This window comes from Rhyacophila brunnea, unplaced genomic scaffold, assembly GCF_057557595.1.
Source record: "Rhyacophila brunnea isolate RB1 unplaced genomic scaffold, BYU_Rbru_1.0 scaffold_5, whole genome shotgun sequence".
Classification (NCBI taxonomy): Eukaryota; Metazoa; Arthropoda; class Insecta; order Trichoptera; family Rhyacophilidae; genus Rhyacophila; species Rhyacophila brunnea.
The window spans coordinates 6,945,366-6,973,330 of record NW_028233170.1 but is presented as its reverse complement, the minus strand read 5'-3'; the positions used below and the strand labels follow the sequence as shown (position 1 = coordinate 6,973,330).

Here is a 27,965-nt window from a genome sequence, read left to right as displayed (position 1 = left end):
TACAGCGGGGGAACGAAATATATTAACCTCTCTGTTCAGCCCGGTACACTGAGTCTAAAAGCAAGAAATATATTATACCTAATTCCCATGTTAGGTTTCATCCATCCTATCTTGTAGGATCTATCTTGCTTTATCAGGTGATAACAAACAGATATCTCAAGGAGTCAATAGCGAATAATGAAAGGAGTTTTACCTTCTCTTCTTATTCTTGTTGACTCTGAAGTCCAGAGAACACCTAGGTACCTGGTTTCCTTGAGACATAATATCAAAATGAATAGCAGAGACAAAAAAGGACGCCACCAACTGAAACATCAGTCCTGCCAGCCTGCTAAACAAGATGAGCAACCAGAGAGATAAATAATCGAGAAGAAAAGCGGGTAAAAATGGCCAGCACAGAAGAGCACAAGGCAAAACATACGATTAACATCTCAAGGGACTTCAGAGTCAACAAGAATAATAAGAATTTTAATGGTAGGTAAAACTTCTTTCATTGTAGTATTTTGTACGATAATTTTGAATATCTGATTAATGTATTGTATTGTATGTATCTTATGATTTAAGTTCGACAAAATACAAAGGCAAAAGTACTATAATTTCATAATAGAAGAAAATTTGACGAGCCGAAGAAAATAGGTATCCTTTGATAATGGAATTTTTGAATTCCCGGAAGCATTTTTGGTCGAAAAACCTCAATAAAAAAGAGCCGTGGACTTTCTAAAATTTTCCGTTATTTTTGAAAGAAAAACGTTATAACAATATAATAGCCCGTACTATAATTTGGTGACAAAAAGATGGCAGCACTGATGTACTATAATTGTCTATGATACTATATTCCAATATTCTGGCAGCACTGTTCTGTTAGTAGACGTCAGGTTTTATGTCAAATTATAAGTGAGGTTAAAACTAATTTTGAGCTTTATTGTGCATAAGATGTCTGTTTCTAAGCCTGCGCTGGTATTTAAAGTATTGGCCGAATGTACAACAACAAAGGCTCGGGCAAGTATAATGAGTCTGCCTCATTATGACGTCGATACACCGGTTTTTATGCCGGTGGGAACACAGGTGTGTCTTGAAATACTTAGCATTCAGTATTAATTAAGAACATACAACTGTAAACTGTGTAAATAAGAACATTATTATAGTGCCCGCGGTAGAGTATTGGCAGAGGCCCGCGTCTGGCAAATTCATGTAATTTTTCAGTTTTTACTAACCATCTATCGCAGGCGTTGTGGGCTAGTTATAAATCTTCAGGAACTGTTAAAAAAATTAACAGTCAGTACAATGGCTGTAGTTGTACCGTAAACAAGTGATTCATAAAAAAATACAGTAGGTATATCACCTTGGAGTCATAAATTTATGCCCCACGATATGGTGGGTCGACGTCGTGAGTCCCGAGATTGAATCCTGGGTCTGGCAAGTTCACATAATGTTTTTCAATGTGTGTACCAGTCAGAGTATGGACCTAATAAATTCACTAAGTGGTTGACATCCTCGTAAAAACAAAATCTGTTAAATCATATGATCTTATTAGGATCGGACATGGTCGAAAAATATATATATATGCTCTGTCTTCTCTGTATATTGAATATGTGTGTAATGCCAGATTTATACTAACTTTTAGGGCACAATGAAGGGTATTCTGCCTGACCAATTAGAAAATTTGGACTGTCAAATCATACTAGCAAATACCTATCATCTAGGCAACAGGCCCGGTACAGAAGTTATATCAAAAGCAGGAGGACTGCATGAGTTTATGGGTTGGAAGAGAGGTCTTTTGACAGACTCTGGAGGCTTTCAAATGGTCTCATTATTGAAACTGGCAACAATCACTGAAGAAGGAGTCAAGTTTCAATCGCCTTTCGATGAAAGTGAGATTATGTTGACACCAGAACACTCAATAGAAATTCAAAACTGCATAGGTATGTTGTTTACACTATTTTATAGGATACAGCAGCGCTGTCCAACTTCTTTTAGGCCGAGGGCCATTTTTTCTTTAGCAAACATTTCGGGGCCAAAGAGGATAGCTAAATGAAAAGACAGTTAACTCATTCGACGCGAATGACACGGCTGCCGTGTCCCCATTAAGCGGCCGATCGATCCAATTAGCATGTTATTTAATTGTGGTAATTAAAAGGTTCGCAGTGATTCTGTTAATGTCAATTCAAAAGTTATTTTTTATACAAAAAAAATCAAAAATAACACAACTAGAAATAATAAAAACAATAATATTATTAAGTTATTTAATTTGTTTTGTAAATTTTTTTAATCATCATAAATTAATTACAAAACAAAGATTATACTTATACGTATTTAAAAGTTATTTAATGGGAGCATTGTGGCCTTAGTTGTTGAGCAAAAATTTCTTTTATGTCTAATTATATTTTCAAGTGTTGAGTCCTTCAAACTGTTTCTATATTTTGATTTTATGTATTTCATGTCAGAGAAGGCACGCTCGCAGATAATTATATGTACCTCATGGCAATAATTTTGGGCTCTATGTTACGACCGTACTCCCTGGATAAACGTCAGATTTTTATATTCAATACTTGAAAGCATCTAAGCGAGATTTTTTGAGCATAGACAATCATCGAAAAAACCGCTATTATATGGCGAAAACACTATTATAAGCGTAGACAATAAGTAAAAATATGAAAATCATTTACAATGTAAGTATAAAATTCAAACATTTTAAATTAACAAAATTCGTCGTTTTCAAAAATCAGTATAGCATAATAGAGTTCGCCAATGCATTTCATAAAATTTAAATAATTATAAAGTAACCTAAAACATTTGTGCACACACCAAAGTGAATTATTCGCAGCGAATATTCGCCAATCAACTTAGCTTACGGGAAAGAGCACGCGACGTTCAGATTTCGGAAGGAAATTAAGTTATTATCTTACAAAGTTCAATATGGAGCGCTGCGATTGTTTGACGTTTCGGTATCGAGCATTCAAATAATATATCAATAATTTTATATTATCATTGATACAATTATTTGCTCCGACACTGCCATCCATTGGCATTTACCACGTCAAAATAACCCAAAAAAAGCACCCGCATCGATATGGAAGGTCCGGTCAAAAGAGTCTCAAAAATAGCCAAATATATGACAAATTGATGGCTTTCATTGTACCTTTTGATCCCCTGCGTGAATAAATGTTACGTTTGTTCATTAACAACAGGTAAGTAGGGAGCATTACAGCGGCATTGGCTTTTTTTGAGACTCTTTTGACCGGACCTTCCGTACCAATGGCGGGTGCTTTTTTCGGGATATTTTGACGGGGTACTTGGTGAATATTCGCGTTGGTTTGTGCGAGCCTTAACCTTCACATAAAAACGCTCTAAATAGATAAGTAGGTATGCGAAAATAAGGAACATTTTTCAAAATAACGTTATAGATAACAATATTTTATATATAAAATTGAGCCGTGTTAACTAAACGACATCGTTATAATTTCTTTAATGGCTTTTATTTACTCTTTGATTAGTGATTGTTCTTATAAGATTGTAATATTTATATCCATAGTCAGTATTCCGTATTAAGGTTCAAATAGACTATATGACGATCGGGCACATATATGCTAAGAGCGTTTTAGTGTCTATGATCAAATCTATGCCATTCCAACATTTATACATACATATTGTATGACAGCTATGACATCGTATTTACACTCTGTGACACCCTATGACACAGGACGCCAACATAAGAAACGGGTTTTTCGACATATATATGACCAATCGTCATAGAGTTTATTTGAAGCATTAATGCATAACCGAGAAAATTAAGATTTAAAAAAAATACGAGGTTAGTTTGGTATAATATTTAATATGAAAGATAACACGCTTCATGCATATTTATGATATGTATATTATGCCGAAAGGTAAGTTTTAAGTAGGAAAAGTGGCATTTTAATGAAAACCAGTGACGTTTAATTTCAATCAGTGTGAGCCGTTTTATCGAGGCTATTTGACCGGGTCATTTGTTTGTGGAAGCGAAATGTTAAATATCATAAACTGGAGCCTGTTTTATTTATTATACATTTAATTAAATGAATACAAATTAAATACGGAATACTGACTATGGATAAATATTATTATCTTATAAAAACAATCACTAATCAAAGAGTAAATAAGAACAATTCAAGCCATTTTCACTCGTATTTCTTATTTTATTGATTAAATTTGAGTCGAAATTATCTGAAATAATAACAATATCGTTTAGTTATGTAACACGGCAAATTTCTATACAAAAAATATTGTTATCTATAACGTTATTTTGAAAAATGTTCCTTATTTTCGCATACTTACCTACCTTTTCAGAGCGTTTTTAGACGAAGGTTTGCACGAGTGTCTTTGTGTCAAAGGTTACTTTATAATTATTTAAATTTTATGAAATGCATTGGCGAACTCTAATATGCTATACTGATTTTTGAAAACGGCGAATTTTATTAGGTAACTGAAAATGTTTGAATTTTATTCGTTGTAAAAGATTTTTATATTTGTTCTTATTGTCTACGCTTATAATAGCGTTTAAGCCATATAATAGCAATTATTCCGATGATTGTCTATGCTCAAAAAATCTCGCTTAGATGCTTTCAAGTATTGAATATAGAAATCTGACGTTTATCCAGGGAGTACGGTCGTAACATAGAGCCTAATTTTGACTATTTGAGGAAGTAGGAATTTCATGGAGAATAGTTGACGCAGGGATGTAGTCAAGGCACTAACCTTTTAGTGGTCAAATTGCTGGATGTCGGGAGTGCAACAGCTGGTCCCGGGTCACTCACTCACACATTTGGTTTTGATTATTGTTATTTATATCACTCTCGCGACGTGTCACCCTATACTTGTTTCTGCTAATAATTGTTTCATGACTTTGTGATTGAGTTACGGTGATATACGTGTTAGCTTGTTATTGATCGAATTGTAACTCAATAATTGGTATGACGTAACTGGGAGACATAAATGATTTGCGAAGGTATATGGTCGGTAATGTTGGGTGGGAGTTTTATATTCAACAATAATTGGCTCATACTCAATATAAATCCCATTTTTACCCTAAATGGATTTACTAGTTTTACAAGATAGACTGATGAGATGTTGTGATTTAAAAATATTAATAATTGATCATAAATTAGCTCATAGAAATGTCGAATCCATCTAAAAGAAACAAGTGTTTCGATTGATTGTTAACCATATTTTTAGGTGCTGATATAATAATGCAGTTAGATGACGTTGTACAGACTACGCACATTGGACCGGAACGAGTTAAAGAAGCCACAGAACGCACCACCCGATGGCTTGATCGCTGCTTAGGTGCTCATACGAAACCAGATCAGCAGAGCATTTTCCCAATAGTTCAAGGATTACTTGATCCTGTTTTAAGAAAGCAAAGTGTATTGAGTCATATGTCTAGAGATGTTAATGGGTTTGCAATTGGCGGCTTGAGGTATGCTTTTATATTAATTTTATCATAGTAATAATATTATACACCCACGGTGGCCGCGCGGTCTGGCAAATACACATATTGTTTTTCAATTTGTGTGTGTCAGGGTATGGACCTAATAGGTTGAGCAAGTGGCTGACATCCATTTCTCGTAAAAAAAAAAAAAACAAAAACTCTGTCAATACAAACCTCCACGCTGTGGAGGCCCATATGATCCTATCAGGATCGGACATGGTCGAAAAAAAAAAAAAAAAAAAAAAAAAATATAATATTACAAAGGCAAAACCATACAAATGACTTATCATGGTCTTGCGGTTTGATAAAGTACGCAGAAAGAAGTCTCATTCTATGAATTTTTTCACCTCTTAATCAACAAACACATCAAGTGATTTCAAATTCAAATTGCATTATGAATTCATTGTTTTTACTGTTAAATTTGCCTTTTAACAGTTAACACGATATGCGTACAGTAATATAATATGAAGGTGGTTCCGACGAAAATCGCTTAAGTCGAATTCGCATAAGTCGGGGTACAACTTTGCATATAAATTTTATTTAATTGGGACCAAGGACTAACAAAAACACCAGTTTGGAAGAAAAATATTAAATAAAATTGCAGTTCTTTGTACATATTAATATGTACAAAATATTTTTAAAAAGTCGGTGTGTACTCATGTACGCGCGTTAGAAGGTATACTTCTTTGGCATAACAAAACAAAACTTGTGATAAACTAGATTCTTTGACTAACTCTTAATTATCTTGTTAAATTACACTCAAGAAAAAAGACCGCTTATTGGAACGCCGTTGGTTTATTTCTATACACTTTAACTTATATTACTAAATTATATAATGGTTTCTCGTTGTTTCTATTTTTAAAGTACCAACTGTATCTGACGTTGAATCGTTTGTTTACGTAAGGAATTGTAAATGGCCGACAATAATAAATTCGCTGCCTAGGCAACGGAACAATTGTAAACTATAATATTATACTGTATAATCGTTACGATTGCAGTGTCATAGTATGGCGTAAAGGTGGTGCGTTCGGCTGATAACCGAACAATCAGTGGTTCGAATCCAACCAAGTGTGTTTTTTTTCGTGTGGAAAAATAAATTATGTATTACATGTCACACGCCAAAAATACACTCTGATGACACAATGCATTCTTTTTTTCACGCAGAATTTCTTCGTAGCAAGCTAGTAATTATTTTATTCCTTGCTTTATAGGTATAACGCGATCTTCAATGGATTCCATGTTTTCTAAGATTTTAAAGCCCTTTTCAATTGAACTGGGCCTTTATGTCAAGCTTGCAATTATCATGTGCTTTTTTAGTGGAACTTATCTAAAGTGTCGGATAAAGAACCGCATAACTCCGAGTTCGCGTATTACTGTATCACAACATTGGAATGGCTAAATATTAAAAATTCTTTGTAGGTAAAATTAATATTATGATAATATTTAATTTATTTTACAATTGGCTGAGTTGTGGTGTAGATCAAAAGCACTCTACCTGGAATTTAAATTCAACTAGACATTTTATGACAGAGAATTAATATACGATACATTTACTTATTTTTGAAACGTTAAAAAATCCATGATATTGATTGGGATTTTTATTTACATGGCACAGAACCGAGTGAATTTAGTATTATTAACAATCATTAATTTTTATTTGCAGTGGTGGAGAAGCTAAAAATGATTTCTGGCCGATGGTTCATTTGAGTACTGATTTTTTGCCAAAAGACAAACCCCGATATTTGATGGGTGTAGGTGTCGCAGTGGATCTTGTAGTGTGTGTGGCACTTGGTGTTGATATGTTCGACTGTGTATTTCCAACTAGAACTGCGGTAATTTTTCATTGAATTATGATTAATATAAGCAGATTCTTGGTTTCCCTTTTTTAACACATTTTGTTGTTTTAATTAATCAGTTATGTATGTATATTTTCAATTATTTGTTTTGAAAGTCACATTTTCATGTAAAAACTCGCGGGGGGGGCTCTGCCCCCCTGGGCCCCTCAGATAATGGTTACTTACACCCTGACAGTTAAAATTATTTATTAATTATTGTTCAAATTCGAAAACGTAAAATGGTTTTATTTTATTTTTGATTATAATCGTTAGAAGTAATGGACATGGGTTTATGATAGCTGAAATAAGTTATGTAATTTTTTTAATCAATTTTGTCGAAGGAATTGATGTCATTGCCGAAGCGCCGTTTGCGGCCGACTGAACTCTAAAGCCACTCGCGGCCCGTGCTACTTTCGTGACTTTATCTTCGTTTTTGTTACCGCTGTGCCTGTGCGATGTTTTCGTAACGAATCCGCCCGGGTGGTCAAGACAAAAGCATGTTCCATGCTAAAATATTACAATTTTTTGTAACTGTAACCATCTGTATCAAGGGTGTGAACATTGAAACTTCTGTCAGTTAAAAATGACGATATTGATTCAAAATATTACATGTAACTTATTTTACCTCCTGTCAATAGTATTGATTAATTTCTTTTAATACATATGAGGATATGTTATTTTTAATGTTTGCAGAGGTTTGGATGTGCATTGATAAATACAGGACAGCTGAATTTGAAACAGAGCAAATACCTTGATGATATCAACCCAATTGATGATGAATGCGAATGCTCCACTTGTAAGCGATATACCCGGGCTTATCTTCATACTATTGCAACCGTTGAAACTGTTTCATGTCATCTGTTGTCTGTGCATAATATCGCATTCCAGGTACGTAAATAATATTATGGACCTTTTTCATGAGCCACATTTGACATTGTATTATTATTGTTAATTGAACACTTGGGGTTGGCGCTCTGTGATTTGGGGGAGAGGTAAATACAGAGAATACTACAATTAATCTGCAATCCGGGACTTTTTTGTTTTGCACTGAACCATTGATTATTTTCATTTAAATATTTTGATGTGGGCGATACAAGATAATACTAATATATTATGTACTCGCAGATTATTTCAAAGGCTGCATTTAATGGTTACAAATTACACACAATACATACAAATTGTACATATTACATTTCACCGTTTTATATACCGTATACTCTACGGTCATCTCTATAGCACCGAGATGAATAAATTATGCGTTCTGTATTTCTAATTTAATTACATACCTATTTTCTACTGTCTTTCCCTTGTATTTCATGTATTGTATTTTTTGTATGGCACCAGTGATGCCAACCGTACTATAATTTTAATTACCCGAGAAATGTAAAATACTATAATTTTATGCCAAATATACCAAAATACTGTAATTTTAAAGGATTCAAGACAAAAAATGTTCCTGCACTATATATTTTTCAGAAATACTATAACTTTTACGCCTTTGTACTATAATCAGTATAGAAAAAGATGGCAACACTGTATGGCACCTTCTGTTGTATGACTTTGATCTGTAAATTTACCAAAATAAATGATATTTATTTATGAATCATTATAGAAATTTGCTTTACTTTATTTCCAGCTAAAACTTATGAAGACGATGAGGAAGCACATTCAAAATAATACATTTCCCAGTTTCGTCAAGAAGTTTATACTCGACTTATACCCTGACAAGAATATTCCCGATTGGATTACTAACTCACTTCATGCTGTTAATATTGATTTTGTTAAACATTAATAAAATTATTTAAGATAATGATTGGATGTTTTATTCAAAAAAAAAAAAAAATTTGTCGATTCAACACAGCAGTGTTGCCAATTGTACTATAATTATAATATGTACAATAATATTATTTTAATTCTGATGAAAATGTAAAATAGTAAGTTATAATATGCTACATAAAATGTTAGTGGATTCAATATGAAAACTGTACTATAGTTTTTCCACTAACTAAAACTGTAAACTATTACACACCTACTCACTGCTATATTGAAGAATAATTATATATTCACCACATTAGATAATTACTACATATGTATTACAAAACAATAATTGTGACCAATGGGTTTCAATACAAATAATGTATGATAATAAAGATTGGAGTTTCTTCTTCAACATTTTTACCTGACAGCACACTGGGGGTGGCAATTTTGATTCTTGGCACACCAAATAAAAATACTTTGTTAATATGAATGAATTGTTTTAGCAACATATATTACACAAAGAAGTAATATAAATAATAATTTTATTAGTGAGATAGATGGATGCAATTGATTTTTAAAAAAAAGTATATCAATACTATCGTTTCTGTTTTATTATTGTTGTGATATTATCATGCCCATGAGCGCTGACAACCATATTAACAAAGATACGACGTTCCATACGGCAACAAAAATTTAATGACTATGTCCAATGTCTAAAACGCTGACAACCCTAGCTCAGAAAATGAGGTTTTGTGCATAGGATTGTTTTTCAAGTGTATAAAATTTTCTTCCACGAAGTATGGTGAGACGGGAGACGCATTCGTACATTTGATAATCAGGTGATTGAAAATACTTAGAAAATTATGCAGAAATGTTTTTTTATCGTTTTATGCACTTCTGACAAAATTTAAATTTACTTGCTTAAGCGTTTACGACTGGAAAGAATTCACAGATTCTTTCTATCACAGCATACTTAGAAGCTAAGACAGCAGACACTGGTTTAGCGCCATTGAGTTATGTAGACCAGTGGATTTTTTTTGTCCATTTCTGAATGCTGGAACCATATTGTGTGCATTATGGGTTAATACATAATGGGGGGCCCGGAAATACAATTTATATAACAGCATTTCATCATAGATAAAATAAAAGACAAATAATTAGAAATAACATGTTATATTTAATAGAAAATCACAATGACCACTTGTACATAATAGTAGTACAAATTTGGTCTACAATTACATAATGGTGGCAGAGAACAAATAATGATTTTGAGTTAGCTAGTATCAACGCACAATCGACTTTTACGTAACATAGTCTCTCTCTCTCCCATCCAGTACTCTTGGTGAACGTATAATAATAAAACAATAGCCTCAAAATATAATATTGTTTTATAAATCTGTGACTAGAAGTGTTCCATAATGTAAATAATTATATTTAATTTGTTGTAATCACATTTTTATGGTTAAAAATAATATTTACACCTTAATAACAACTTTTGATGATAACGAAATAATTTAATCTGCGCAATTTCAAATAAGCCAATATGTATATACAGTCGAACTTGGCTATTACAAGGAAGATGGGACCGACTGAATTTACTCATTATAAGCGTTACTCGTTATATCAGAGAATAGGCATTTTGAAATGAGCGGTCACATAACACAAAAAGTCGCAATTCAAACAAAAATACACAATTAGAGTTTTTCCCCGAAACAAGCATGGCATTCATAAACTACAAAAGGAGTTGTTTATTGTAATAAACGCTGGTAGGTACCTACTGACTTCACAAACCTTGGATTTTTTACATGCAATTTCAACCATATGCGTGGAAATTCTTTCAATATTGTCGGCGAAAACACCAGTGTCATAAACGTAATCCAATCCAGGCGGCATCCTGTCCGGGCGGATTTTATTGCTTAGGGTCGAAATGTTTTTAAATGATCGATACATCAACAGTTTTAAGAAAATTTTTGACGATATTTTAGCTCGGTATATCCGATAAGTAGATCATAATAACCAAGCTCGACAGTATTTTTAAATCATTTGGTATTCGCTAGATATGAAATTGTCTTCATTTAACATCAGTAAATGAAACACATTGTTATATGGAGAAAGTGATTTAAAAAAATGCATTGTAAGCCTGGATAATCCAAAATATGTAAAGAACCCTTTTCCACTATGTACTACATTTCCTATGCGGAAATTTGAATTGTAAAATAAAAAAAGTATAGTTCGTAAAAAATCATAGAGAAAATTTGATGGATGTTGTAAATGAAATATATAAATTATACCTAAATCACTTCAGAGTATAGGAGCATAGAGAATACCATGTCACATAAAGTCATCAGAATCATTTCCGTCATCGTAGTTGGTAGTCATGTTTTCCGTTTTCATGAGGGTCGAATAGCTTCGAACTTCAGCTTCTTCTTTCTTCCGTCTTTCCTCATCTTTTTCCTTTTCTTTTTGTTGCCTCAAAACCTGTTTCTTATCCTCTCTTTCTAATCTATCTCGCTTCTCTCTTTCAGCTCGGAAGTCTGTAGCTTCTTCGCGCTTTGTTTTGTTTAATCTATTAACTATCTCGTTGTTTCTTTTGGCGACTCTAATTTTCTTCACTTCCTTGTCTTTGAAGAAGTGAACTTGTCCAGCCTAGTGAAATAAAGAATATTAATTTATTATTGTAAATGCTACACAAGATGGTATGTCCAGTTAAAATCGAATTTGGAAGATTCGACAGATACCTTATTTTGAACATGGAATATTTTTACAGCATAAAGGTATGATGCGGTTTGACATTTTTGTAGAATTACTCAGTTAAGCAGAAAACGACACTGCATTTATCTGTGCATCAATATGGCTTCTTCAAATTATCAATGAATTTATATGGTTAACAGTAATTTATTAATCGAGTTAGCATTAACATAATCGAATACAATTTAATATTAGTTTTAGAAGTAGAGAAAAATTTCATTTAAAGTAAACAAAAGCTTTTGTAATCCCATTATATATATATTTATTCTACACAAAAACCAGTCAGATCAATCTAGAAAAATATGGCAAATTAGATGAGATTTTAAATGATCAGCGCAGGAAAATCATCAATAGAGGAACGATCAATGTGATTATTTTTTGGTAATTGTGTAGGACCAATTTTGCAATGAACATGCTGGAAAATGACAGATCAAGAATCCACTATTTAATATTATGAGTGTGTTCACAATAATTTAGCCCATATGCAAAAGCAGCGTTATCCTGAAAAGGGTGTTCAGAGTAATAGCAGTTTATTTGGTAACAAATTTAACGCTGTTTTTTCGTAGAACATAAAATAATCATAAAACTCTGATTTTGATGGTAACATCCTTTACCCTAAGTTTTCAAGTGAGTCGCTTGAAGTGATGTCTTCATCAGGAGGTCCATTTTCAACATTTATTGGGATACATTCCCAATACTACACAAAAGGCAAACAAAACAAAATGTCTTCCATTTTCATTGCATCCTGTTGGATTTTACCTTACTATATTTTTTTGATAATCTTTCCGTTAAAAATTTCATAACTTTGACTACTGTTCCTTTTTGACATAATGTTTAGTTTCATTAATGACACGCCTTTTTTGAACAAAATAGATTCAGATTTTATACTCTGAAGATATATCGCAATAACAAATGAAAATGACGTGACCGTCTGCAAGCACAAATTGGCAAAATTGAGATTTTAATGAAAATAAAATATGTACCCCATTAGCTTTGTTGTGTAAAAACGGCGAATTTGTATCCCACAGGAAAGTACTTAAAAACGATAATCGACTAAAATTAAATTAATTAAAATTACGAATAAAAAGCGAATGTGACATGTATGGGCTTTTAAAATATTATATAATAATGCCTATTCTAATGACAGTATTCTTTCTAAGCTTTATTATAAACTTTTTAGATATTTATAATCATCCACAGGTAATAAACAAATAAATGTCAAAAGTTAAAAATCCTCCTCCTGTAAAATAGCATTTTGGTTAATTCGCCATTTTTACAAAACAACGACGATATAATCGCACCGTGAGTGTAAAACCAAGGCATCTGCAAAAGACATATTTTGGATATATGAGTCGTATAGTTCCTATATACGATAAGTGCACTTTTGGTCAAAATTGAGATATTTTTTTCTACCGCCAGTGCTCCACAATTTGGTTCACTTGATTCTTTCCTAAAAGCTATAAATTCATATGAAAAGAGAGTTTCAAAATCACGATGAATTCCTATCGGCGATAAATCCACGGTGCGGTTGGTTCCTAAGGCCGATAAATCCATGCGACCTTGTAGACAGCCAATTAGCATCGAGCATTTGCTAAAATCAACATGGCCGTTGTAGCAGTTCACGTTATCAAAAGTGTCTCAAGTTTTTAGTAGAAATACAACGAAATAATGTTTGATCTTACCCAGAATGTTGCTAAAGTGGAAGGAAATACATCAAGGAAGCGATTCATCAATTAGGAATTATGGAAAAAGAACGTGGATCATCGGGAAAGGTATTTAAAATAAGACTGTTTTGCATTAAATGTTGGCAAATACTGGGTGATTGAGAATTTCTCTCGAATTAAACAATTGTTTTTATTTTAGTTATTTCCGTACTTTTTTGTAATTGTTCTACTTGCACAAAATAAAATCTGTCTGAATGTAAACTTCCCTCGTTTCAAATAATGGTTTTTTAATAACATTTTTTTATAACATTTTTTTCTGTTAAAAATTACTCGGAATATGTTTATTTAAAAAAAAAATATTGTGATTACATTCTTGATAGTAAAAAAGTGTCAAAATTATACATAATAGGTACATTGTGTAAAAGTGCATGTTGTTTTTTCAATGTATGCTTGATCCAGTGCAAGGGCCTAATGGGTTGGGCGAATGGCTAACAACCATTCCTCGAAAAAAAAGGGTCTCTTAATATAACCTTCACTCTGTGGAGGTTCATATGCTCTGCTTAGGAGCGAAGACGGTAATTACATTTGTGTATCTTTTTCGACTGTCACTTACCTAAAAAATCTTTTTAAGTTACCTAACCATGTTATATTTTTTTTGATTTTATTTTACTAATTATTTGTCTATTAGATGAAGAGAAGACAAAACTTATGTTCGATTCGTTCTAATGTATTAGGTTTTATGATAATAAATAAATTTAAAAAAAAAATACGATTTTTATTTTACTGACGAAAATTCTCAGATCACCAATGAATGAAATCATTCTAACAAATTATTTTTGTATTTATTGAAATAATAATTGTTTTTTATTTACCCTATACTTGTCAACCACTTATCGTTAGCGTTGAGAAACAAAGACCGATAAGTCACACCTACTGGGTTCCTAAATACGATAAATTTGACAGTTAGTTCCAAATGCCGATAAATCCATCACTGTTTTGTCAATTTCTCCTTTACTGCTACGGAAATGATTAATTTTATTGTGAATATTTGTATAAAAACAACACACCACCATAATATAAATTCAATCATAGGTTTTTAAATGAAAATATTTAGTTTGCCAACATTTTATCAAAGTGGACTTATCGTATATAGGAACTATACGACTCATATTAGGGTTTGAAGTCTTCATTTTGTTAGGAGAAATAGAGGTTCAAAAAAAAAAACCATAATATTTCGTTTATATCCACATTATATACCATGTTCTTTCAGTTACTTCACTTTTACATTATCAAGTTCACGACTTTCGCAGTTGTTTTGCATTTAATTTCGAAATTGAAAAATTTGCAGATGCCTTGGTTTTACACTCACGGTGCGAATATCCCTATTTTAATTATTTACACTGTCAGGCCTAATAACTTGACCCATTGGCCCAGCTAGGAATAGAAGCCGAAGTCACTATGTGCAATAATTACACTTACTTCCATTGCAGGTGTCTTTTTCAAGTTCTCCCACATTGTATACACAATATCAATATCGTTCATTTTATTTCCATTTATTGAATTTGCCTTTACTAATTGACACGCGTCGTCTAGCACCGAACTCGGAATATCATCAATTGTTTGACCCTGTAAGAGAATACACAAAATAATGTAACAGAGGAATTTTGAAACATCTTAAAGTTCAGGTATATTATTAGCCATTTAATAAACTCTGGGGTTAAAGAAATCAAAACATGTATGAAGCCACCCTTGACGGGATAGAAGGCTGATTATTACCGGATTTAGTCTCAGATAAACGTGAGCTGATGAGACTTTGTCGACATGGAACCAAACGTCTTCTGGCCATCCCCATTTGATAAGATCTTCATCTGTAAGAATAATCGTCAAATTATTATGAATGACATGGAAGTTACTAATTAAATTTGGTCGCGGTTGTTATCACACTTACTTTCATATTTATCTAGCCCCATGAAGAGTGTTACGGCAGGAGTGACTACGTCACTGGTAAAATAAAATACCATCTTTATTTAGGTTCCGTAAATATGCACCTCACAAGTGGACAGTTAATACGACTTTATAATATGAAAATTGTTAGTCGGCCTCAAGGAATGTCGGAATCATCCGAATACACATGACATTTTTGACAGTTAAATTCTGTTCATAGATAATATATTCTGTTCCATAAAAGGATACACTTCATACGATAACAATGGCAGTAATTAAATTTTTTAACCGAAATATATTATTTATTTTAAGTTAAAAAATCGTATATAAAAATACATGTTAGAATAGCAAAATAGATGCTTAATATTTTAATATCAATAACTCAACGTAATTATTATTTTCATAACACGTCTATTGTGCACTTTATAGCTATATATATGAGTGAAACCATAAACAAAATATAGCGAGAATTCGGTGACAGGCTGACAGCAAAGCAGCAAAATTGTATTCGCTGTATTGCTGATTATTTATCACGTTAAAACATTTTATAACTAAGATGTATTACAAATGTCACATAATTTGATACCGAACGTTCCTCACCAACTCAATGATGGTCTCTAAAGAAGGGCAAGATATGTTTGACCTCAATTTCCACGACGGCAGACAGATAGAATGGGCACCTTTATCTTTGACGTTGGTGGAATATCCAAAAGGTTAGAATACTAACATTACTTACATCGTCTATTTACCGAATGTTATATAGACAAAATACTTATCAAATTATAATGCGCAAGACGTTCTGACCTAAACAACGCAGTTAGAATAGTAAATAGATGATTGGTGTCTGAAAAAATGATTGTCAGCAATGATTTTAAAATTGAATTGTTTATTTTGAAACGTTAAATTGAAAAGGTTTTGAAAAGCAATTAATTACAAAATAACACCGAAGAATCTGTGGATGTCTAATATTATTTTTTTTCGTCTTTTAGGTGATTTGCTTGGAAAGTTATTTGCATTCATCAGCTTGGCACCATTTGGAATTGGAGCTGGCTTTATAGCACTTATATTATTTAGAAGAGACCTACACACAGTGAGTATAATTTAAAAATATATGCAACTATATTCTTGTGGCAATGAAAGTAAAAATTAGGTACGTACATCAGGGAATGACATGGTCGCATTGTTCAATTTTACTTGTCCATCTTCATACAGCTACATACCTAGTTGATATGGACTTAAAGCATATGACGTGGGTATTCTGACATTAAATCTTATCCACAGAACAGATCAATAAAATAGAAAAATGCGAAAGCCAGTTGCCATAGACCAATACTTAACGCTTTCGCTGCTGAATAGATAATGAGATTTTAATTGCCCCCTTTAAAATGCACGTTAATTACATCGATCGGCCGCCTGGTCATTACGCACCGTGTGCGTCTTCCGCGTCCAAAGTATTAATGAGGGGCAAGCCATTAAACGCAAAAAATACAGAACCTGCTGAATGTCCTCAAATATAACTGCTTATGTGACAAACTTTAGTGCATATTATGATACAGGTGTAAATATTGAAAATAAAATATACTTTAACACATGTTTCAATATTTCTCCATACTCAAGAATCGAACTTTTTTACAACCACACCCAGAAAGTAATGCAGTTCCAGTTATTTTTGTGTTCTCTGGTATTGTTTGGCATTTTCGTCAAAATTTATATTATGGATGGAAAAGTTGCACATACTTAATATTGTAATCGCTCAAAAAAATTGATTGTTAAGAAATAACGAATTTATTGGTGCTACTGACTTGTTCCTCCCTGGCGGTTACATGACATACGCATTACTAACTTCTATACAACATAAGATGCCTTCATGTTAATAAGATTTGATCTCAATAATTGTAGCATTTCAGCAATTTAGACAATGGTTATTAATCATTTTAAAAGATTAAATTATTTCCTAACATGTACATTTCAAATTCTCTTCTGTAGTCTGGTGAATAACAAAGAATCGTATACAAATGAATACAAGTCGACGGTAAGCTAGACTTCCAAGTTAGACGGATTGATTATAATATTAATCCTTTATATGCCGCAATTAGTTAATTGATAGTAATTAACATAAGAATTGGTGTAATTAGAGCGTCCAAAGACGCTTTGGGCACTTAACCGGTTAATAAATCAATATACGTCCGTCAACATGAAGAACTTTAAATAAAATTGTTGTCAACAGGAGATGCACAGACGTATGCCATCAGATAAAGTTGACAATCCAATGTTGATTGTTGGATCCCCAAGTTAATAGACCCCATTAATATGCAGCCGAAATAATGGATGATTGAAAGTTTTTTAATTGTGATAGATGACAATTCGAATGGTAATACGTACACATTAAAGGGGTGAAAATTATGAACAAGTAGAAAATAATATTATTAACTTTATAAAATTCTAGTTATGAGTCAAAGACAAATCAGGCCCCACAAAACGGTTTCGATGAAACATCTCAGATTACAACCTTTTGCAGGCGTATCTAAATATGTCCTCAATAATAATAAGGTGTACACTGGACAAGCTACAATAACTCGGGTGATACCTTCGTAAATTAACTTTAGTCTTTTCATGAAGTCTGTTGAGTTTTCAAAATAATTCTGAAATAATAATATAAAAGTGCTTTCCGTCTATGGTATGTGTAATGCATGCCATTGCAATAATCCTTGCCGCTTTAATTGTTTCAAAATGTTGTACACTTTCCATGCTGAAAGTTCTGTGAAAATGTTCATACTTCAATTACAGCAAACCGTATTGACGTGAAGATCGTGAATCCTTCTTAATATTGTATACAAGTTAGTGATGCGTAGGATACGTAACCGCCGGGGGTGAACAAGTCAGTATCCCCAATATGTTATATCAGAACACTTTTATTACTATTATTGATGGTAAAATTGCCTGTCTGCATCATGTTTTCGTTAAAAATTTGAGTAATATAAAATACAGAATTCTGTTAAATGTAACTGTTTTTTTCTACAGAAAAATAATATACATACTTATTGTTAATTATTGAGCATATTTCATCTCACTGTCTTTTTATAGATAACATTTTTCATTGGGACATTGGTGAATGAAGTGGTAAATGTGGTGCTGAAACACACCATCCGAGAGGCTCGACCCATCTTCAGAGACAGTTTATATGGAGAATATGGCATGCCATCTTCTCATTCACAGTTTATGTGGTTTTTTACCACATATATTATTTATTTTGTATTTATTAGGTAAGTTAATTAATTACTTATTTTTATGGAAATTAAAAAAATATCTGTGTTGTATGTTTGAATATATTATTTTAGCCCATTTAGAGGCTATGTGTAAGATATCTTTTTTTCACTTCCCGAGCGGGCGCTTTAACCAATTACGGTACATACTCAAGTGATCATTTCTAAAAACTATAATATCTAAGGTGTTTTTCAATTTAAATAAATGTAATAAATAACCTTACTTACTTTGATTTGGAAATGTTTCAGAATTGCTCCAAATTAGTATTGCATCAAAAATAATAATATGGTAGAACTCTATAGTAATTGTGTAAAAATATAATATTACTCTTTTAAAACCTGTCTCTTTAGTAGATGAAGCAATTCATCTTCTGAACAAATTCATGTGGCTCTGAATTATTTTGCTATAGGCGTCATGTCGTCACAATATATAATAATATGTGTGCAATTTACTGGAATCAGTACTTAGTTATATGCATTTTTTTTCTACATATATTGAGTCTTCTGATGGTTATTTAAAAGTATGAATTACGTTAGCCACTCGTTTTGGCAAATCAAACAAAATACATAACTAACAATAATTCTTAAATTGTATTTTGCGTCTGTCAGTTATCAGGGATGACAATTCGCATTGCATGCTTGCATCGGGGAGTTAGATTAATCTAGTTTCTTAATCAATTGATTACCGAGTACATTTGTTTTCCAGGCTTCAACACATAAACAATAAGTCGATATTATCCCGCGTGTGGGTGGCCGGAGTTGTAGCGGGAGTGATAGGGGGGGCTGCAGCCGTGTCTGTTGCGCGTGTGTACCTGCTGTACCACAGCGCGAGGCAGGTGGCGGTAGGTGCCGCTGTTGGCGTTATCGTCGCCACCCTCTGGTTTGCCCTCACGCACTGTATCCTCACACCACTTTTTCCTCATATTGTTTGCTGGTGAGTTTGTGTTTTTTCATTTTAATCTAATAATGTTTTGATTTCTTGGTTAAATGAGCTTTCATTGCAAAGATGAACTTTAGTAAACGTTGGTATACAATGGTGCACAACCTATTCGAAAAAAAGGCTAATTTATCCATTTTCTAATTTGTCACAAGTCGCAGTGAGTAAAAGTGTTGAAAAATAATGATAATGGTTATATAAACGAGACATACCTTTTATTATTTTAAATTTAATAGTTACATATTGATGAGGAAGTACTACTTGTTATTTTGGGCCGCGGTTTGTGCATCACGATATTGACATGTGAAATTTTGGTTATTACAATAGGAGGATATCAGAGCTACTTCTGCTGCGAGACACAACCCTTATTCCGAATGTGCTGTGGTTCGAGTACACGAGCAGTCGGCAGGAAGCACGCGCCCGCTCTCGCAAGCTGGTGCCCTTGAAAGCTCAATGACCCGCGGGGGCGACTCGCTGTCGCCCCAGATGGCCACTCTCCGCCAAATGATGGCGGCGAATGGCGCGCGGTTGCCCTCGCGCCCTCTGCTGGATGCTGCTCGCCCTACCTTTCTACATCCTGTATCATCGGGCCTTCGCCTAACTCTCCCATCACACATGTCAGCGTGACTGGCATATTAAGTATCAGTCACCGTGATCTATTCGATCATTGAAATATTTCCGATTGCAATAATATTCATGATTTGAATTTCGCATTCATCTATCTATTGTTCGATTACATTCATAATATAATACTCTCAGAATAGGAGCAGTCGTTCTGCCGTCATTTCATTGAAAATATGGATATTTTCCTCATTGTTTTGCGTAACACAAACTGAATTAGTCCACAGTTATGTCCAATTATAATGTTTTACTTTGCTATAAAATGATCTTAAGATTAGCAGCCGATGTCTGACTATTTCATTTGTATTTTCATACAATTATTACTGTTTAAAGTAATTAACGAAACACCCTGTTATAACTGAATGTTTTCTGTTATTTACCATACCATTTATTCAAGGAACTCATTGCAATAAATATTAAAATCATGTTTATAACTAGATGTAATATAAGATCATTATTTTTCATAGACAAACCGAAAATAATTGTTGCAACTCTGTTGTTCTAGTCAAATATAACACGTAGGTATACTTTATCATATTTGTCTGATAACACCAAATTTTTTGCAGAATAATATAAAAATAAAGAGCGATAATACTAGTTAACCTAAAATATTGCAGCTTGAAACATGCGCAGTTTGTTTAGGCCCTTTAGATATCTTATATACTTCGGAGAGATGTTGTTGTCTTTAGCTCTAGCTAAACAGCATTAAGATAGAAAAAAATATTCACTCTGAATACACTTGGCTCATGAATTTGAATAAAAACCCATTATTCCGGCCTTAGACTTAACCACTAAATAACCAGTAAATATGATTGTAATTATCTAAAGTATGAACGTCTTGAATGAGTAACCTTTATTTGAGTGACTGTTTTATTTACTTTGTAAAATGTTTATATTCTACTTCAATCGTAATTCAAATCAAATATTGGCTATCGCAAATCAATAAGTAGTACTCAATACTTAAAATTAAGAACATAATTTAATTCTAAGCAAGTCGGCAACTTAATTACTTTGAACCTATTCACTTGCTAAGTTGACTACATGGCAACCATACTAAGAGAACCGTTGTAGCTCGCAAGTACAAATACTGCCCGCTTAAAATGAATAGCTTTTACTCCATATTAGTAGTAGATAAGTAGCTCTTAAAGTCTTTGACATTAAAATACTCATATTAATGCAATGTGAATATTATATAATAAAATATAAAAATAAAACAATTTTATAGTACTTAATATAAGTATTTAATAATGATCAGCGCATCTATTCTATACGCAAGACTGCTATAGGCACCTATCGAGGGTAGTTTTTCATATTTTGTATCGAAGTATTAGCAATTATTGTAACAATTACAATAAGTTAACCGTCTAAACTGTCTATCTCGCTTTAAAATTTAAGACAGCCAAGAGAGGTGATGTTAAAATATAGCACTTATTGTAACAATTACAACTAACTCATTGTAATTGTTACAATAAGTTCTAATACTTCGATACAAACCTACCCTAGATAGCTATTGTAGCGGCCGAAAGCAGTCTTGTGTATAGAATACATGTGCTGGACCGGTTTCGTAGAATATTGTGAATAATTATTTAAATCATTAAAATGTGCCTAATACATAATATTCATATTTTTGGTATGCAGCTAAAGTAAAATAATGAAAAACTTTTGCCAAAAAAGTGAGTTATATGGGTATTCTTTTTAAGAAGGCAGTATAAATATAGATTAATTATGTGAGCTAAATTTTCATGTTGAATGTATTTTAATTCTCATTCCAATCAATGTTGTTTCAAGACATATTGTGTACGTCCTGCACAGAATTCATGCATATTGAGAGAAAGTACTAATTAACAGTAATTAAACAATTTTGATCCTACGCAAAGCATATATGTTAATGTTAATATATCAGACTTTTTACAAGGAATGATTTTTAGCCATTCTTCCAACATTGGGTCCCTGCTCTGGATAATTCGAATCGATTCGAACCCGCACCCACAGCTTTTATAACTACATTAATCTACCGCATGATATACTAATACGTTTAATTTTGTAATTGATTTCAATTAAAATTCATTATTGTATATGCTTCAGATTTCAATTTGGTTTCTAAGTCTGGCTTCAAATGCATGTGTTTATTTGCAAAAATTTTAACAAATTTTTATTCATTGCTACACTGATAAACAGAGTGTTCTGTAACAATATGCATACGGTACTTGCATTATATTCATCCGAGTCTCTTTTCTTATTCCAATTCGTACGAGTCAATGCATTGTCTGAAGCCAGCAAATTTAAGGCTTCTATCATAGTATGTATCTAGTTATTATATGTATTCATATTACATGGTATAATACTGTACAGCTTAATAAATATTACAAGTGAAAATTTTAACAAGTACAGTGGAACCCCGATTTTACATGTCCGGAATTCACATTGTCCCACTATCTGCGTATAGTTTCTGTAGTCCCGTTTCATTTTAGTACATTTCATTCCCGGTTTTAGGTTTTTATTAAAGCCTCAGTTACATTGAGCTTCTTTACGAGCTGTTTATTGGCGAATTTAAAAGCGGGCGATTAAGCTACTGCGATTTGATGATTACACACAAAACTTTCCATTCGCTGAGAAGCCACAAACCAGCAACTATTTTGACAGAACGTAGTTCGTATTTTTACCGGGAGGTTGCTACTGCGCAGACGCAGTAGGCCTACACGCCGGCGTGTAGCGTGTAAAGTTGACCGGCTTTCAACTTTTCTCGGTAGAGTGTTTACAACCTGCTTATTAGCTTATTCGATGATTACACTGGGCGACTTTACAGCCAGATTGTAAATTCGCCAATAAATCGTTCGTAAAGAAGCTCAATTTTGAAAACATTAAATGAAATGCACGACCATCATTGAAATAAATTCCAGAGCATTTCTATTTGAGTCGCGTATTTCCAAAATTCACCTTGTCCATTTTGTTTTGTTTTGAGATATTCACAAAAAACAAAGTATGGAACCTCTACATAGAAAAAATAACAATTTTTTTCTTGGGCGGGTGCTTTTAAAATTTTACCTACATAGTTTTTCCTATCAAACACTTGAAAGTTTTGCGGAATATGATGTACTTTCCCGTATTGACCGAAAGTTTCAAAATACTCACTTAACAATGGAAAAGATGATATTTGAAAATTGCCACCGGTCGGACAAGACGCATTTTGAAATTGGATGATATTTTTCAACCGTTATACTGACTGCTAAAGACTAGTTTTGGAAATGTTTATAGAACATATTATTGTGTATGCCACTTTGAATAAGGAATAAAATTGCATGTTGAATTCATTTTTGGTCTAAACTGGACAAGATGATTGGCGACTCATTTATCGACATGTCTGCAATGCAGTGGTTACAAAACACGATTGTACAAGTGTTTTGTTTTTGTTCAAAAAAAAAAACATTGTCATTTCAAGTCCCTTCCAAAGTGTAAAATTGGGATTTCACTGTATAATCATTATGATGTGCAGCTAAATGAATCGCAGTGAAAGTTCACATTAAATCATAACTGTAAAAATTATTGTGTTTTTACTAAAACTTAATACTCTCAATGCCACAATAGCAATAGAATGGCTGTATTACTCATTTTTTTATTTGCAACAATTGTCTAAATTCTTACATGTTCATTAATTATTGTCAACGCAATTGTTTCAAAGAGACTACTTAGCCCCCTAGCGCATACAACCCGGAGGCGACTGCAACTTGCCAACTTTATCTATTCGGTTTAGTTAACATTGCCAATACATGTATCTTAATGTACTCGTGCACCCAGAGTTTATTAAACATTATTGGTTGTAAAAAAACTTTTGGAGCTTGTGGTTGAATCGGAATGAATTGTCACTTCGGCTAGTATATAACCTTGGATTGCAAGTAACATGGTCTTTGAGTAATTTGTAAGACGAGCAAATTTTTTTAATAAATTTTATCTTGATAGACGAGCGAGGTCTTGCAATACGAATAAAATTTTGCAGATAAGCGCCATCTGAGTAAGGCTGAGCTTCCATTATTTCTTATGGGGAAATTTGCTTTAATTTGATATGAGTTCTTTGAATTGTAAACACATATATGAACGAATTATGGCCGCAATCCGAGGTTTTACTATTGTTTCTATAGTTGCTGCCGTTGGCTTGACATAATATACCAAGTGGTGACAGTGCATATGTGTATTGTTCAGCTACAGTTCCTATATTTACCGCCATAATAAAATCGTAAAGCACGCAAATGTAATATATATATATTGACAAAAACAATTTTATAAATTACAAATTCAAGATACAATTTGAAAAAACAAAGAAATAGAAGCATTATTAGAAAAGAACAGTATAAAGAGTAAATACATCTTTTCCACGAAAGATTGAGAAATATTTCTCCAGCAATTGAAACACTGCATATATCTGTAATTGAGACTTGAACCCATCAAACGTGCCACTTAAGCTGGCGCTACCGACCATTCGGGCTCTTGGCTGACTCTACAACCATCCTCCGTGAATCTATTCTGAGCTCTCTCTCTCCGGGGGCTAGTGCCTACAGGGGTTACTTCATAAACTATATCTTATGCTATAATACAAAATCATCTTCATCTGATGACATTTTTTTATTCAATGCTGTTTTCAATGTTGGAAGGTTGTGTTTGACGTTTCGACTCTATGGAATAAGTCATCTCTGTATAAACGATCGGAAGAGCAGTGTTTTTGGCTTGAGTTCAGTTTAAGGTGGAGTCGCCTCGAATTCCTGTGCAAGGGTTTTGTCATTTTCAGATATTATTTCTATCTAAATTGAAACATATTTTTTTCCGCACCGCCATTTACTAATGTTTTCAACTTTTAAATTTCATTATAATTTTTTGTAAATATATATAACATAAATATCTTTCACTTGTCACTAATATTAAAACCGCTGAAGTAAGTTATCATTTCTTGAGGCCGCTGTCAACAATCAATGAATATTTTTATTGGTCTGTCAATTGATTATAAAAATTATATTATTAATGTATATTATGACTATAAATATTTAAAGGCCATGTGAAATTGTATATTTTGTGTATATTCCTGGTTGTTAAGTAAATCTATTGTAAAATTATTAGTGAATTATATGGTAGTCATGCACATATTGTATTATGTATGTCTGTTGTAATCTAAAATGTCTATGAAACATTTAAATTCAACATAATTTCATCAAAATGTAAACATTATTTTTCATCAGGATTTCGTCATAGTTTATTTTGTCACGCTATTTCCATTATAAATGATGTAGCCCTCAATATTTAATCTCAGTAAGAAAAGCCCCTGGAAAGTAAATTGATCCATAATCAGTGGCGGCTCGTCCATATGCACTGCGGAACTGCAACACCCCCAAGCAAATTGAGAAAAATGTAATATTATAATATACATAAATTTATGTATATTATATGAAAATATCAATATTATTTAAGCGTGTAAAGCTCACCCGCGCACCAATACATTCAATAATAATTATCATTCACCGCGATACTAATATCAGAAAGTGATGCATCGCATGATTTTATGCAGTACCATTTTCGATGGAATATGCTCGAATGGGCGAAGGAGAGGAGCGGGGCTCTCGCGGCTAGGAGCTTAGTCAGGTATTGCCGCTCTGGCAGTATTTTCGTGTTGAGAACGTTGTCGGGTACAGCGGTTCTGAGCTAGTCGCGACGCGTGGCGCGACAGCTGTCGAGAGCAACTAAAAGGTGATAGACCTTCTTTCGAGGAAAAAAGACAAGAATCAATTGTATTATGAAATAAAAACACATGTTTAATTTTAACAATTTTGATGTTAATAGTAAAATATAATTCAAATAAACATTTTTTTTATTTTTAATCAACCGCAGCACCCCCAGATATAATATCCACAAGCCGCCACTGTCCATAATATAATTAAGTCTATAACCTGGCCGCTCACAGAACCTATAAATAAAATAGGTTGTACCTTTTCGGCCCCACGATGGCCGAGCGGCTTATGCGTCGTCTTATAATGTGGTGGGTCTGGTAAATGCACATATTGTTTTTCAATTTGTGTTTGGGAGTCAGAGTATGGATCTGATAAGTTGAGCAAGTGGCCAACATCCATTTATCGAAAGACAAAATAATCTGTCAATACAAACCTCCACTCTGTGGAAATCCGTATGATCGGATATGGTTTGTTGTTGTTGTTGTACCTTTTCTGCTATGTAAACTGCTACGGGTGGACGATCGATTACGAGGACGTAGGAAGTTATCAAAGTGCATTGGTGTTTATTGCTCTTTTGTTTATAATACCAGAGTTTCGTATTAAAATACATTTTAGGCCATTAAACTTAATGTGGATGCAAAAATTTTACATCTTCCACGAACTTGCCTCCGGAAGGTGGGGCTTTACCGACACTTTGTAGTGATTTTTCCAGGGTTCATATATGCTATCATTCATCTCATTACAGTGATACATATTTAACCTAATTTCATCTCACAATAAACTTGAGTACATACTAAATCTTTATTACTCCATTTAATATACATAAATAAGTCATATTGATATTTCGTACTATTTATTATATTGTATAAACATAAGTTTCGAATATCTTTTTTATTATTTGGAATATATAAATATCTATTGTTGATTGTTAAATGCTAAATATATAATATAAATATTGGTGTACATATTCTATCGAATAAATTGAATTATTAGAGTACATTTTATATTTATAAAAAAAAAAACGTATAAATACTGTTGGAACATAAAATTTATAAAATAATTGCATTTAGTAAATATATCTAATTGAGTTTGCATTTACTAGATAGAATTCCACTTCATTAGTTAATTATGGTGTTGATCCTCTGAATATAATTTAATTTGCAATACCTAGTAATGTATTTCGGCTTCAACAGTTGACATTATTAATCGAAGGTCGGCCGGTTTCCAGTGAGAATGTCTTAATGTTCACATTCAAGTTACCTGAAAGACTTCAATTTATTATTCGACTACATAATGTATTGTTTGTGTTAAAATTTTTCGATCGTGTTATTGTGTATAATTTTAAATCGATTACAAAGTTAATTTACTTTCCTTCGTAGAAAATCCACAGCTTGTAATGCAACTAGCGGCACATTTTTAGTTCATATTATGATAACAGGTGGTGCTCTGCAGAATGTGGAATATTATTATGATATTTTAAAAGATAATAATATTATGTTTATTAAATAAATTGTTATTTCTTATTTCGAATCTGTTTCCTCATCAAATTTTAATTTCTGATTTGCTTTCTGCTCAGTTGTCTATTTTCCATTATGTAAAACTATAATTTTCTCTGAACCCTTACTAACTGATCATAAACATAGCAAATCTAGTCTAGGTACCTATACTTAGTTGTCAAAAAATAATTAATAACATGAATTAGGCGTGTTGTAGAAAGAAATACATCATATTTTATAACTTACTGTAAACTGACTAAATACAAGTCTCATTTTATCTACTGAGTAATCCAGGTCTTTGCAGGTACCATGCTTTGTATGTTAACTATGTTATGTACTCGCATTTCTGCTTGTAAATTCTGCACATACAGGAATAGCCTTGTTAATTCGACATTGACAATTTGTGAAATATTGGAATGAATGTAAATTTCAAATTAAGAATTTATTCGATTTATGAATAAATTCGAATTAATTTGAATTATGGGTGTTGAATTAGTGAGGTTTTATGGTATATTATTTTGAAA

The 27,965-nt window shown here is 32.7% G+C and overlaps 3 protein-coding genes across 4 annotated transcripts; 2 read left to right on the top strand and 1 right to left on the bottom strand.

The window, feature by feature from the left end:
• Positions 1 to 849: 849 nt before the first annotated feature.
• Tgt (tRNA-guanine transglycosylase) lies at positions 850 to 9,111 on the top strand. The gene is made up of 6 exons (XM_085955299.1): positions 850 to 1,062; positions 1,622 to 1,919; positions 5,209 to 5,452; positions 7,128 to 7,296; positions 7,993 to 8,187; positions 8,936 to 9,111. The coding sequence occupies exons 1-6, from the start codon at positions 931 to 933 to the stop codon at positions 9,089 to 9,091; spliced, it is 1,194 nt and encodes a 397-aa protein (XP_085811425.1). The 5' UTR covers positions 850 to 930; the 3' UTR covers positions 9,092 to 9,111.
• Positions 9,112 to 10,214: 1,103 nt separating this feature from the next.
• Positions 10,215 to 15,611, bottom strand: LOC147065960 (coiled-coil domain-containing protein 25). The gene is made up of 4 exons (XM_085955298.1): positions 15,418 to 15,611; positions 15,246 to 15,337; positions 14,949 to 15,095; positions 10,215 to 11,703 (listed from the first exon to the last, which is right to left on the bottom strand). Exons 1-4 carry the CDS (start codon positions 15,488 to 15,490, stop codon positions 11,389 to 11,391), a joined length of 627 nt encoding a protein of 208 aa, XP_085811424.1. The 5' UTR covers positions 15,491 to 15,611; the 3' UTR covers positions 10,215 to 11,388.
• Positions 15,612 to 15,860: 249 nt separating this feature from the next.
• LOC147065959 (dolichyldiphosphatase 1-like) lies at positions 15,861 to 24,539 on the top strand. Of its 2 annotated transcripts, XR_015071671.1 has the most exons (6): positions 15,861 to 16,126; positions 16,403 to 16,503; positions 18,498 to 18,676; positions 19,383 to 19,610; positions 19,941 to 20,819; positions 23,077 to 24,539. XR_015071671.1 is itself a non-coding variant. In XM_085956182.1 (5 exons), the coding sequence occupies exons 1-5, from the start codon at positions 16,021 to 16,023 to the stop codon at positions 20,068 to 20,070; spliced, it is 744 nt and encodes a 247-aa protein (XP_085812308.1). In that variant the 5' UTR covers positions 15,874 to 16,020; the 3' UTR covers positions 20,071 to 21,428. The 2 variants fall into 2 exon arrangements, 1 of the variants encoding a protein (XP_085812308.1); XM_085956182.1 differs by lacking the exon at positions 23,077 to 24,539 and having other exon boundaries at positions 15,874 to 16,126; positions 19,941 to 21,428.
• The last annotated feature ends 3,426 nt before the right edge of the window (positions 24,540 to 27,965 follow it).